At 43.8% G+C, this 14528-nt stretch overlaps 1 protein-coding gene across 1 annotated transcript in view; it reads right to left on the bottom strand.

The window, feature by feature from the left end:
- The window catches only part of PARM1 (prostate androgen-regulated mucin-like protein 1), a 114666-nt gene that overhangs the window by 13610 nt on the left and 86528 nt on the right, over window positions 1-14528 (bottom strand). The window contains exon 3 of the mRNA XM_007113834.4: window positions 4218-4296. Within this exon, the coding sequence (XP_007113896.1) occupies window positions 4218-4296 (79 nt within the window). The remainder of the gene's footprint in view (window positions 1-4217; window positions 4297-14528) is intronic.

Here is a 14528-nt window from a genome sequence, read left to right as displayed (position 1 = left end):
TATAAATTGCATCCAAAAGTGGCTTAGGTTACAGAGAGATGAGGTTCTCCAGGCTGGAGATACTGTGACAAAACTAGGGGTCACGGATCCCTGAAGAGTAGGAGTGTGAAAACGGATGGCTGATTGGTTTTCTTTCTTTTTTTTTTTTTTTTTAAATAAATTTATTTATTTTAGGCTGCGTTGGGTCTTTGTTGCTGTGCGCGGGCTTTTCTCTAGTTGCGGCGAGCAGGGGCTACTCTTCGTTGCGGTGTGCAGGCTTCCCATTGCGGTGGCTTCTCTTGTTGTGGAGCATGGGCTCTAGGCGCGAGGGCTTCAGTAGTTGTAGCACACGGGCTCAGTAGTCGTGGCTCACGGGCTCTAGAGCGCAGGCTCAGTAGTTGTGGCGCACGGGCTTAGTTGCTCCGCGGCATGTGGGATCTTCCCGGACCAGGGCACGAACCTGTGTCCCCAGCATTGGCAGGCAGATTCCTAACCACTACGCCACCAGGGAAGTCCCGCTGATCGGTTTTCTGACGCCTTCAGAGGGAGCTAAAATTTAGGAAAGTGGTGAAACTCCTGAGCCACTGTTTAGCAGAGCTCGCAAGGAGTGCCCTTTTTCTGGTGGTGAGGCTGCCCTTTCAAGCGGATCTTCTTTTGCCTTTGCCGGGACATCGGCTGGGCCTGGGGTGATAGGGCGTGGTTGCAGGTCAGAAGCTAATGGTTCTCTCAAAGGCTGTGATTTCAGTCACTTGCTGCTCCAGCCAAGTGAGCTAAAAAAACCACAGACAACATACCTCTGTCATGTTATTGTTCTCAGAAATGTGGGACAATAGGAATGGAGGAAATTTCCAGCCAAGGCAAAACTCAACCTTAGGCATACACACTACACGCACACACACACAAACACACACACACGCACACACACACACACACCCATGCACGCACATTTGTCAATTGAGCCAAGTGTATTTTTGATGAATGATTAGTGGGGCTTTCCAAGAATCTGGCAAAATAACACTCGAAGGGGTTTTAGCACAGCCTTAAGATTCATGAGAGCTATTAACCTCCTTATGTTATCATTTCTCCAAAATAATTAACAGAGCAGCAGAAAGAGGTTTTCCTTAGGGGGTTTCTAAACAGGGGTCTGATCACTTTATCCATCCTTAAGCTTGTAGTGCCAAAGCTAAATAACAATCTTATACCATGGGGGCCTTTCTACATTAAGAGGGAGGAACTACATTACAGGGGAGAGAAACAACGACTAGTTCAATTTAATCATTCACTGAATTTATCTAGTGTTGAGAATGCTTGGAGAAAAAATATAATTTTTTAAATTTTTAAAATTTAAATTAAAAAATTTTTATTTAACATTTAAATAAAATATAAAATTTAAATAAAAATTTTTTTACTTTAAAATTAAATTATATTTAATTTTTTAAAATTTAAATTTAAAAATTTTTTAAGTAAAATGTTATACAATTTTAATCAGCACTCGTTAGAACCAATTTTAATGGCATGTTAACAAAATTTTCCAAGCCCAGTAAGTTCTGAGATGGCAGAACTGTGTCTCATGACTGATGTGACCCCATTGCTTAGAAGAGTTCCTGGCACATGGCTAATGCTCAGTAACTATGTATTGAGCAGCTGTCCTACTGGCGTTCCTTCCAGCTGACCACTCTGATGATGATGATGATGATGGCAGTGCTATGTACTTGGGAAGAGGCATCCATTAATCCTTCCAACGATGCTACCAAGTAGTTAAAATTACGGTCCTCATCTTACAGAGGAGGGAAGTGAGGGATAGTGAAGCTCTGTTACATGCCCAGGTGATGGTAGAACCTGCTAGAAAGTGGTAGGGCTAAGATTGGAACTGAGATCTCCCTGAATTCTTAGTCACTGTTCTAGTCTGCCTGTCCATCATCAGTAGTAGGCTTCAGGTGGTGAAATTGAATTCTTGCCTGGAGTCAAGAAGAAGAGTCCTGAGGTTATTTTAACATCATTTCTGGCAAGTGTGTGGCGAGAGGGAAGTGTTTCTATTTTGTTCCATACTCTATGGAGGCATTTTTGGTGACACAGCCCTTTGGAACTCACCACTGGTGATTCCAGAATGTCTCTAAAATTTCTCTGTAAGTTCCTTTCTTTGAGCCCCACCCAGAATCTCCCAAACACAAAGAGAAACTCTGTTACAAAGTGGGAATGAGGTACCCAGAGTAGTTCATAAAAGCCAATTTAACTAATAATTAAAATACAGTGTATCTCCCGCAATAAACTAGTAATTAAGCCAGATGGAAAAGGGTAGCATTCAGTAAGCTATAATTCATAAAACTGTTTGATGCTCAAGGAAATATAGACTTAATGAAGAGAAAGATTGTTTTTTTTTAATTTGAAGACCTCTGGATCCTTTCATGAAGGCTTTTAGACACAGGTAATGCTGGCACTTTAATTCCGATTTCTCTTTGAAACCTGGCTTTCCTGTTCTTTGTACCTTGGATAGGGGTGATATTACAAGGCACTCTCATACTTGACACCAGTCATTAGATTGATTTTGTTCATTTGTAGAGCAAAAGATGGAGGGAGATAAAAGGGAAGGGGGAGGGGAGGGTTCCCCAGTGGGCGCTGGTCTGGGCTGGGGTGACCGGAGGAGATGAGAGGGGGAAGCAGAGGGGATGTGTGTGTAGAGATGAGAAACTAAATACGTGAGCTCCAGGTGGGGAACCAGGACACGCCTCTTGAGGGAGAAGCACAGCTGTGATGAGAAAAAGTCAAGAGTGTGCATGTGTGTGTGCACCACCGTGCCTGTGTGATTGTGTGTTCTTACGTTCAGTTGTGCATTTATTCAATTTATTGAGCATCTTCTTTATGCCAGCCCTGTGCTCACAGATGAAGTCTGGGTCCTCAGGCAGCTTACATTCTTGTGGGGAAAAGAGACAACAGACAAGCAAACAAACATATAAAAAAAACCAAATAAAATCACAGACAGTGAAAACAGCCAGGATGAAACTAATTGAGGCACTAGGAGAATAAATAACAAAGGCCCCAAACTGGAAGGGAAGTCTCCTGGAGAATGTGACTTGAAAAGCCATGTATGAGGAAGAACTAGAAGAAAAACATTTCAGGGAGAGGGACCAACAAGAACCAGGGGCCTGGAGAGAGAAAGTACCGGGTGTGTTCTAAGAACTGGATGGAAAGTCAGTGTGACTGCAGCTCAGTGGTTAACAGGGAGAGAAATGTGTGATGAGCAAGAAGACGTGGCAGGGTGGGTCCATGAAGGAACTCACGCCAAGGTGAAGGGTCAGTTTAATTCTAAGGGCAGGGGGAAAGCCACTGGGGGCGATGGAGGGAGGGCGTGACAGGTCAAAGGAGCTTCCACAAAGATGGGCCTGGCGGTTGGGAGGAGAACGCATTGCGGGGTCAGGGAGCAGCTGTGCTCAACACGGTGGCATGCGTCCTCCTGTCCCTGTTATAGGCACTGGGCAGACTTGGGAACCAGACAGCCACTTGCCTTTTGGCATTTTACAGCTGGAAGGACACTCAGTGTGAGTAACGTGGTTTTTGAGAGTTTTGATTTTACAGACGGTAGACGACAAAAGTGGAGGACTCACAGAGTACTGCAACTTTCTCTTTGGCTAAAGAAAGTAAAAACTCAGCGACCATCTGTGATCACATTCTTTTCATAAGAGAAAGGATATTTTAAAACCCAAACTATAAGGATATAATCTTGGGGGGAAAAAACCCAATTTTGTAGAAAACACTACACTTTCCTTGTATTTTCAACATTTTGCTTTAGAAGCGGTGAGAATCTCCTTCCAGGCTGGGTACACACTCCCACATCAGTGTTCAGAACATCAGTGTTTTGGAACCATTGGGCCTGCCTATCTCGCCCATTTCACAGGTGAGACAAGGTGAGGCTCAGGAGGCATGTGGCTTTCTCAGGGTGATGATGTGAGTTAAGGGCAGAAGGCCAAGGCCCCAGTCCGCTCACTCCAGGTTCATTCTCCTTCCATTACATCATCATGCTGTATAGTCCGGATGATTTCTTCTGCTTTGCCAACTTTCAGATACTGCCCCATCTATTCCTGTCCAGGGTGCAGTACGCTGGCCACTTTCACTTCCCTGCCAAGATTTCTGAGAGCTGAGCTACTTATCAAGAAACAAGAACTCAGCAAAACAGCTCACAGCCCAGAGCCTGATAAAAAGGAATTCCATTCTTTATAAAGAAGAGGAAGGTGCTGTCTTACCTGATCTTTAGATAGGCTGCAACTCCAAACACCAGCAACACCACAGCAATGACTGTCACCGTAATGGCGGCGATGCTGCCTGGGAAGGAGAAAAGGCACAGAAAGAAGATGAAGGAAGGGTGTTCATTCCAGATCATTCTGCAGTGAGAAACCCAGGAGCTTAATTCTGTTATCAAAATGCTTCTCAGGCTAGGCTAAGTTCGGGAAATGGCCAATATTTATTAAGACCTTTTGGCTGGCCTTGAGTTCAGAAAACAGTTCACAGTAATATTTGATAATTTTTTTAGGAATGCCACCAATCTGTTGCTGCTGCCGTCTGCAGGGGTAGTGGATTTAAAATCTACTGAAGTACTATTTTCTTCTTTCATATGCTTTAGCTTGTCTTTCTAGCATTTGCAAAATATTGGAAGACCTAGGATGCTTAGTCAAGGGTCATGACAAAATAATGCTGTTGATTTTTTAATAAAGCAAAACCACAGCGCTATGTCAGTAGTGTCCACTTCAAAAGGGTCATCTTGGTAGGAGATGCACTAATTTTAATGATGCCATCAAATCAAAGCATTTTAAAAAAACACCTCTTCGGGTCATGTGTCCAGTTTTCAGCCCTGAAAGGTGAATCTGATTTTGTAGAGGAAAAAGTCAAATTTGGTGTATAAAATAAGGTCAAGTCTGGTAGGTAACTCTATGTTTTGTTTGTAGAAATAACCAGGTACAATTATAAAGTAACATGAATGTTTTATTGTGTAGTTTAAAATCTGTTTCCAAAGGCAACTATTAATGAACAGTTAAAAAAAAAAAAACCAAAAACCCTTTGAGCACATAGCCTTGTAAGAATAACCATACTGCTTCCAGAGATTACTACTTTGGGGCACAATGCTCCTTTTGTGTGAGTTGGTGGCTAATAATGTATATATTTCAGTTTTATTTCACCTCAGAAATACCAAGAATCAATTGGGCTTTTGTCTCCTCATAAAGTGACTTTTTGGCATTAAAGTTGGTACTAGGGACCCCATTTACTCGTTCAGGCCACTGAGAAATTATTTTCTACTTCAACAAATGAATGGGACTCTTAAACACATTGGAAAGAGCATCAGATCTGGAGTCTGAATATGCGGTTTCAAGTGTGGTTCTATCGTTAGCTGTCTGACTATGGGCTAATTACTTAACCCTGTGGACCCATACACCACTCAGCTGCTGTGACAGAGAAAGAAGAGCTGTTCTACCCACCCACATAATTTGAAGAAAATTAAATGAGGTGCCCTGTGCACCAAGCTAAAGTCCTATCCAGATTTACCTTCCTGGACCAGTGTCCATCTTTCATGAACTACATCGCAAAGGTGATGGATCTGTCCCACATTGTTGGAGATTTACTATTTGTGGATGATTTTGCCACTTCTCCTTCTATTTTTCCCCCCTCTCTTATGAATGGCTTTTGTATATTGTTCTTCTCACTAGCCCTTCCACCAAAGGAATTAGAGCAGAGCTAAGAAGCAAATGAGTCTGCTCGTTAACTCTTTAGTAACTCCCGCAAAGGTATGGGTGAAAGAAGGCTACAGGAGACATGCATGCCCCCGATGGTTATAATTTCTTTCTTTTTTTTTTTTTTTTTTTTTTTTGCGGTACGCGGGCCTCTCACTGCGCCATGGCCCACGGGCCCAGCCGCTCCGCGGCATGTGGGATCGTCCCGGACCGGGGCACGAATCCATGTCCCCGCATCGTCAGGCGGACTCTCAACCACTGCGCCACCAGGGAAGCCCTGGTTATAATTTCTAAAAGGCCAAGGAGGTATTGCTAACATTGAGACTAAGACCAGAGCTTGATGTGTCTACACAGACCGACCATAATGTACCATTTTAGAGCTTCCACACTTCTGGACACTCACACGCCCATCTCTTTGCTCCTAGAGTCCTTTAGGGCCAGATTGGTATAATTATCAGTACAGTTCTCTTTCCCTTTTTACTATTGTCAAGGTAGAATTATGGCACCGAACACTCAAATATGCAGACTGGATCAAGTAGAGAAAGTTTGAGGTCAGTCCCCTTATGGATAACCTCTACTCTGCACTTAGCTTCTCAGCCTCCAAACTGCGCTGAAATTAGAACAATTCAAAGTTCACTGAAGCCTCTTAACAGCTCTTTTAAGAGCTTGTGAAATGAGGATTATTACTGCAAGGTAAGGTGATGGGGGTATTTCAAGATTCAAAAAGATACACTGATTGCAGTTAGGAACTTTGAAAACTGACCTTTAAATTTAATTTCCTCCTTTCAAAAAAATGGGAGGAGAGAAAGAGTATAGTTGATTTCTCTATAAGATCCTTCTTTCTTGCCCCAGGATACATTTAATTTAGGAAATCATAGGTTTGTCCTTCAAAGTTTCTTCCCTAACTCTAGGCAGTTGGATCTCCTCCAACTCTGCGATTTACTGGATATATCTAAATACCACCTCTACTGAAGATAAAACAGGCAGTTCCCCAACTCAAGTGCTGTTGCTTTTTTTGTGAAAGAGCAAGTAGTAGAATGACCGGCTTCCTCGCCATGTGACTGGTGGCTGTCTGGCTCTCGGTGTAGACCAGTCTTCAAACAGTGCTCTTCCGGGCCACCCTTCTTGTTCACAAAGGACAGCTGTGCAACAAGAGCTGGAATTAGCAGGTGATTCTCCCCATGGGCCCTTGAGGGCAGCTGAGCGAAGGGGCTTTTCTGAGGGTTCATATTGCCCAAAAGGAGGCCAAAACGTGTGAGGTGAAATAGATGGTACTTAAATATTCGGGCCACCTCCTTAACTATTCTGCCACCCACCAGCGCTTCTCAGAGGGTGCCACCATGGGGGCAAGGGTCTTCTGGAACTAGAAGGGCTTCATCAGGCCCCCAGCCTGGGAGGGCTTGTGGCCTAAGCTTGCTTTCACTTCCAGGGCAGCTGCCCCCCTCCGAAGCAGCCAGCCGGGAAGTTCATGCTGGGAAGTTCCACGCCTCAGGGCATCGAGGTTTGAGCATCTGAGGGGTTTGCTGAGCTGACAGTAGCCAAGGGTAGCACGACTTTATGCGGGAACCGAAAAGGCCTGATTCCCTCCTTGTGAAAACAAATGCCATTTCCCCCTGAGTTCTGTTTAAAGTAAACTGGATACTTCATGACCTTTTTTTTTTCTTAGATTCCATATATATGTGTTAGCATATGGTATTTGTTTCTCTCTGGGATAAGGAGGGTGAGAGGGAGGGAGCCGCAAGAGGGAAGAGATATGGGGACATACGTATATGTATAACTGATTCACTTTGCTGTGAAGCAGAAACTAACACACCATTGTAAAGCAATTATACTCCAATAAAGATGTTAAAAAATAATAATATTTTAAAAAAATAAAAATACAACACTGTATTGCTTTTATCTGTATTTTCATTAGCATTCAGTCAACTCAAAAAATGTATTAATTAATTAATGATTGCATTTTGTATGTGTCAGTCATAGAATGGGTTATTACTATAATAGCAGAAATTAAAATACCATTTATAAGGAAAAATAAATAAATAAATAAAGTAACCTGGAATTCCCCTTCTCCTCCTCCTCCTCCTTCTTTCGAGGCAGGGCAGGGAGAGGAAAGATGAGGAAGGTGTGGCTAGGGCAGGGAAGCTCTGCCCTGTGAGGAAGGTGTGTACACTGGGTGGGCAGTGCCCTGGGGATGGGGGATGGGGAGGTGGCTGGCATTTCTGTCTTCCTCATCTTCCCTGCTGGCACGTGTGAGTTTCAGACTGGGTGTGATTCACACTGTAAAGCCCTGGAACCAGAAGAAATTAAGAGAGAACCGGAGGAAATTTATGTACTTTCTAAGCCGAGATGCCAGAATATTCCACTGTGCCAACACGTTCTGCCTGACCAGAGGGCTGTTGAAGAGCCATGAGCCAAAGCCTCCTTGAAGTCTGGGTCTCTCTGATGGGGTTTCTCAGGGGGCCGTCTCCCCACTTTCATAACAACTCAGAACAAAAATACAGAACAGGCTAAAGAATGATCTGTTCTACACTTGGGGGTGGTTACTTCGATCTGGTGCTGGGCCAAGAACTTTACAGCTCCCATCTCACTGAATTCTCTTTATGAGAGGAAGAGAATGATTCCCATTTGATGGATGAGCAAGTTAAGGCTCAGAGAGATTTAAGAACTTGATTCAGGTTTTATAAGCTGGTAAATGATTAAGCTATCATTTGAACCCAGGACTATTTCCTAGGTTTTGCATGTTTAATCGTTAATATACTGGTGACACCCCTGGCCCTTTTCTCAGCTTGGCCAGCTCCTACACTTTCTTTATGACAACTAAATATCAACCCTTCTGGGAAGCTTTCCTGACACCCCCAAGCAAGTTGTAGTGTTGTTGTGTGTTCTCAGCTCTTTGTGTCTGCTTCTCTTAAACACTCTGTGTTGTATTTATGAGCTTCCCCAGACAGATTCTAATCATATTCATCTTGCATCTTATCCCCCTTCTCCCTGAACTCTCCGCACTGGGCACAGTCTCTAGCCCATAGTGGGTATTTAAATTATTTTTTAAAATGTTGAATGATTAAATGTAATAGTCACAAAAAAAAATAAAAAAGATAACTGGCAGTTTTTGAGACCAGTCACTGTGCTAAGAAGGTCCCCAGGCAGCAGTCTCTGCACCTGTCCATCGTGGAACCCCTGCTCCAGGTCTTACCTCAGCATCTAACTCCAATGACTCTACAGCTATGGTCTAACCGCCCCAGCGTGTGCTTGTGAGTCTCCATGGACGACTGAGCTGGAGGAGAGTTATTATAGGACTCTCTGTCTGAATAAAGTCAGAAAATATCCTTAGAGTAACCAGGACAAAATCCCAGAAGCCCATGCTTCTGGTTGGACCTGGTCAGACTACCCGAGGGAGAGGGTTTCCCTGGAGGGCATCACTTGCCCTGATTTGACTCTGTTCTGTGCCCGTGCAGTCCTGGCATAAACTATGACATCATTTACAGGCTCTCTCCCCCGCCCCCAACACCTGCCTCTCTTTACTACACTCCGGCTAGTCCTTCGCAGACACAGGACGTCCTCCACACTCAGAGGGGACTCTGCTCCTGTCCAGACTACCTCCCCGTCACTTGTCCTAAAGGTGCCCTCCTGTCTTCCTGGGCTTAGCAATGTTCCCAAACCTCAAATTGTTCCCCTGGGGACTCTTCTCATTGAGGGATTTTCCCCCCATTTTAAACATGAAAGAAACGTTTCATCTGACCTCTTTGGCAGGATACTTGCCAATCATATCAAAAAATGAGAATATTAGGATGTGACAGGATGAACCCGAAGGACCACCGAAAGAAAGAGCTTTCCTAGGCTCTTTAAAAAAGTTGTTATCGCTCTGAGAGAGCTGGGGACAGGGGAGGTGACGGTGGGGTGTTCTCAGGATGACAAAAGAAGATGCGTGTCTTGCTGCTATCTGTAGATGACTTCTGAACTACATCTCCTTGGGAATTCATCAATCAGGCTTGTTTAGAATGCATGTGTAAATGCTTTGACCAAGTTCCTGGGTATGCGTGTGTGCGTCTGATCTATTTTGAGAAGTCTTTAACAAAACCTCTGGACTGTTTTTCAATGTTCTTGCTCTTTTCTTTCCTCTTTCCCGTCTAGAGAATAGGTAAGAAACGGACAATAGGAGCAGGGGGCCACTTCAGAGAGCGTGGTGGCTCCTTCAGTCAAGGTCACCAAGAGGAAAGGAACATTCGGTCTCAGAGGAATTCTTCCTCTTTAAAAGCATGTGTCTGCGCATGTGCCAGAGGATGGAAGTGGGTGACTGGTGAGGGAAGGGGCTAGAGGGTTGACACCTGTATGTGCCCCAAATCCCTCTTTATTACACTAAGGAAAGGCTCTTCCCTTTTTACAGCAATAGTCTCACATCACAACTCCTTCCTCCAAACAACAATGTAACAAACAGCAACAAGAATAAAAATGATAGCAACCGACACTTTACTTGCTCTGTGCCAGGGACTGTTCTATGAACTTCACCTATTTCAATTCAAGTAATCCTCATGAGAGCTCTGTTGGGTAGGTCCTCTTGTTATCTCCGTTTTACAGAGGAGGAAACTGAGGCACAGAGAAACTAAGGACCCAGAGCCCATGGTTGGTAATTGGAGGGACCGGGGCACAAGGGCTGGCTCCGGAGTCCATGCTATTACCTGCTGGGCTCTCCGGCCGCCTGGACCCTAGTGTTAGATCCGAGTCCACTTACAGATAAAACCCGCCACTCTGGCACATCCCGTCTGCCTTCTGCTGGCTGTCCAGGAATCAGGGCCCAACTTGGGACCTGTGTGTGGGGTTTGGGGTCCTCATACGGGTGCTGGTGAAGGTGGGTCAAAGCTCAATGATTCTGGTTAACTGGGAGGAGGACTAGTTAGGAGCAGATAACAGTCAGTACAGCCACCTAAGAAGGGCCATGTCGTTGGTTTCTAGTGTGTGTTGTGGTCCAAAGCACTGCTGGGAGTGTCGCCTAAAGCTTACCTCGCAGCATATGCAATACCACAGGGTACACGGAGCCTGCGATTTGCTTTGGGGCGTGTGTCTGTTGGCGTGTGCACGCATGCATGTGCACGTAGGCTGTGATATGGGGGAGAAAAAGTGAAAATGAAAGTCTCCGTTTTTGAATACTGTCACCTAAGTGGATCCTAATTTTACCATTATTGAAGGTCGCTTTGACTTCTGGCCTTGAGTGCTGCTTTGATTTTACTCTTGTTTTTCCTCCCACTCTAGCCCACACCAGAGGAAACTAAGCTTACCTCCCTCTGACCTCAAATCAATTTTCACAAGCCTCTCCTGACTGAGCTCCCCGGGCTCCTCTTGAGCTAGGATGGTGCAGGTGGAGAGAAGCAACAGGCAGGGCTCTGAGGTTTCACTACCCAGTGGCGGAGACAAGAGTCAGGCCTGGGGACCACACAAGGGAGTGTAGCATTGAATGGACAGACAGGTGGGTACTTAAGGTGGGAGGTGGGTGGTACCAAACTCTGTATTTCTGCCTCTAACTTGGGGGAGGATGTGTGTCTATAAAAGCCAGAGTAGGGAAGAGGTGGGAATGAAGATGTTCTCTAAAGGATGGGCTGAACTTGGACAGAGAGCAATGAAATTTTTAGGCAAGAACCAGCTAGATGGAGGTACATATATACAATGGAATATTACTCAGCCATAAAAAAGAATGAAATTGGGCCGTTTGTAGAGACCTGGATGGACCTAGAGACTGTCATACAGAGTGAAGTAAGTCAGAAAGAGAAAAACAAATACCATATCCTAACACATGTATATGGAATCTAAAAAAATAAAAAAAATAAAAAAAGAACCTAGGGACAGGGCAGGAATAATAAAGACACAGATGTAGAGAATGGACTTGAGGACACAGGTTGGGGGGAAGGGTAAGCTGGGACGAAGTGAGAGAGTGACATGGACATATATACACTACCACATGTAAAATAGATAGCTAGTGGGAAGCAGCTGCATAGCACAGGGAGGTCAGCTCGGTGCTTTGTGACCACCTAGAGGGGTGGAAGAGATTTGGGGACATATGTATATGTATAACTGATTCACTTGGCTGTAAAGCAGAAACTGACACACCATTGTGAAGCAATTATACTCCAATAAAGATGTTAAAAGAAATTAAAAAATAAAGGACATTAAAAAGAAAAAAAAATAAAATAACTGATTCTTCTGAAAGTGTAGCTATTTGTTAAATTGAACTTTATAAGTAGTTATGATGCAAAATTAAAACTCCTTTATAAGGCATACAGCTTGCATGCAAATATGATACAGAACTGTTTTTAATTAGCACAATCCAAGTTTGTCTTCGTGTTAGTCGTTCTCTCTGCTGCCCCATCCCCTCAAATCTTTAAATCATTAAAGTACTGCTTAATCATTTCTTCACACAGTGGCAGAGGTAAACTTTATTAAAATTAGTCAAATATGACCACAATTGGAATCTTTTACTCCATGTTTATACTATTTCTTAAAAGCTAGTTAGTTTGCAGGATTGGTCAGTGCGCAGACTTGGGAGTCAAACTTTGGGCAGGATCCCTAATATCTATCCTTTTCCACTTCCTGTAATCAGAAGCCCTGGTTTGGGGACTGGCTCTACTTTTATCTAAAAGCATTTTACCTACTTGGGTAGCATATAGCTTAAAATGTATACTAGAAACACAAATCTCTGTGGAGATAATAAAAGATTTGCATTCACCCAAGCAAGTGTGTGTTTCTTTTCTCTTCATTTCTCTCTCCTGCAGGCACATCAGCTGTACTTTAAGAATGCAGGGAGCACAGGTTTATAATCAATGCCAAACGGGGCACACAAGTCGGCACAGTTCCTGGTTACCATGGTTTTAAAATTTCCCTACTTCACTTACAATCACAATCTTTCCCAACACAAATGAAGCCTCGTTCCCACCTGGAATTTCTGATAACTACCTGTTTAGGTCACCCAACCCTAGCTCTCCTTCGACACCTGTAATGTAAACTAGGCTGGGTTTCTAAGAATAGCAAACGGTGCCCCTCATCCTCTTTCCCTATAGCATCCTGACAAGCTGATGGCCACACAGCAGCTTCCCATCAGCATCACGTCAGGAAGCATTCCTCTCATTCAGTGCTCTCCAGACCAAAAGGAGCCCACAGGGAGTAAGAATTCTTCCTGAAACAGGGGTGACCCCTACATCTGTATGCTATTAACAGACTCTCCTTAAAGACTGAATTCAGTCTTGGCCTAACAACATTTCTCAGGGGACCTCTCTAGTATTGTGCCAAGAACAGTAATAAAAGCCTTAAGAAAAACAATCATGGTCATAAAAGTCTCAGCAGCCATCCTTTACTGCAGTTCCCTGTGCCAGGCACTGAGCTAGGCAGAGCAGGGTAGGTATCTCCACTTAGGAGTTTAGCAAAAGCAGTTAACAAAAACCTGTTCAACTGGTTAGTATGCAGAAATGGGATTCAACCTTTGAGGCTGGATTCCCCAAACTTATGCTTCTCTACTTTCCGTGACCGGAAGACCTGGCGTGAAGACTGGCTTTATACATGCACTAGCTGAGTAGTCTTGGGCAAGTCGCTTTACTCCTTTGCGCCTCTATGGCCTCATTTGTGTCCCTATCGCTACCTGTAAAGTGAGAATTCGTTCAATCATTCACACGACTGATGTTTATTGTTTACTATGTGCCCAACTTTGATGAATCACTTGCTTCCTCTCAGAGTGCTTTTACAAATCAAACAGTGTATTTAAAATGCTTTGTCCGTCATGAAGTGCATTACAAAGGTCTCAGTCTCTGGGCGTCTCGTATCCATAAAAACTCTGAAGCCAGGAAGAAACTTGAATCCAGAAGAGATCTGAGCCAACCGTAGTATTCGAAATGATTGTGGATCTCAAGCTCAAGTTTTGCTTCCAGCCTGATCATGGCCAATGGAATAATGTAATTTTACTGTTGAAAGGAAATTAAGAAGGTTCATTGCTTCTAACCCCTTCATTTTACAGATGATAACATAGAAATTAAGAGATTTGGTTGAGATCAGACTCCATCAGTGGCAAAGCTGGGACTAGATACCTTTGAATTCCTGGTTTGCCTTCTTTTAAATTTTCTACCTCTTGGTCTTATCCCAAGTAAAAGCCTTAAGGCACTGATAGCTGAGGCAATAAACAAAGACAAGACCCCATCCTCTATGTCACGACAATGTTTTCAAAATTCAGACATCTCTATACCACTCTCATGATTTTTGCCATGTCCACATCACTGATACTATTATTTTCTTAATGTCTTTAAATTAAATTATTTTTCTTTAGATACTGACTACATATAACCACACCCTAAGCAATGATAGCTATGAAATCATGAGTTTGATGTGCTATTTTAGTTTTTTTTTTCAAATTCATATTGAAACAAAAGCATAGTTTTTATTAGAATAAAAAAGGTTCATCCTCTTGCATACTACCTGTGTAGGGACTTAAATCATACTTTTGCGAACACTGCTCCCACTAACCAAATTTTCACAAAGAAACTCGGGGTGAGATGCTGGATTGGGGGTAGATCACAGCCCTCAGATCCCCTGGAGGAGGCCAGGAAGAATGGAGGGCAGAGAGTCGAGGTCATCAGGGCCCGTGTCAACACCTGTCACTACTTTAGGGAATGTTGCAGCTTCATGAATACTGCTTCTTGGTGGAGGCCAAAACAGGGGAAATGTGGCACAGAAGGGACAGCTGTCCTGACTTACCCAACCCCCGGGGTAGCAGCGCAGACATGAACAGAGACTGTATTTTTTTTTTTTTTTTGCGGTATGCGGGCCTCTCACTGTTGTGGCCTCTCCCGTTGCGGAGCG

The sequence above is a fragment of the Physeter macrocephalus genome, chromosome 7, assembly GCF_002837175.3.
Source record: "Physeter macrocephalus isolate SW-GA chromosome 7, ASM283717v5, whole genome shotgun sequence".
NCBI lineage: Eukaryota > Metazoa > Chordata > Mammalia > Artiodactyla > Physeteridae > Physeter > Physeter macrocephalus.
The sequence above is the reverse complement of the archived record's forward strand: the minus strand, read 5'-3'. Positions and strand labels throughout refer to the sequence as shown.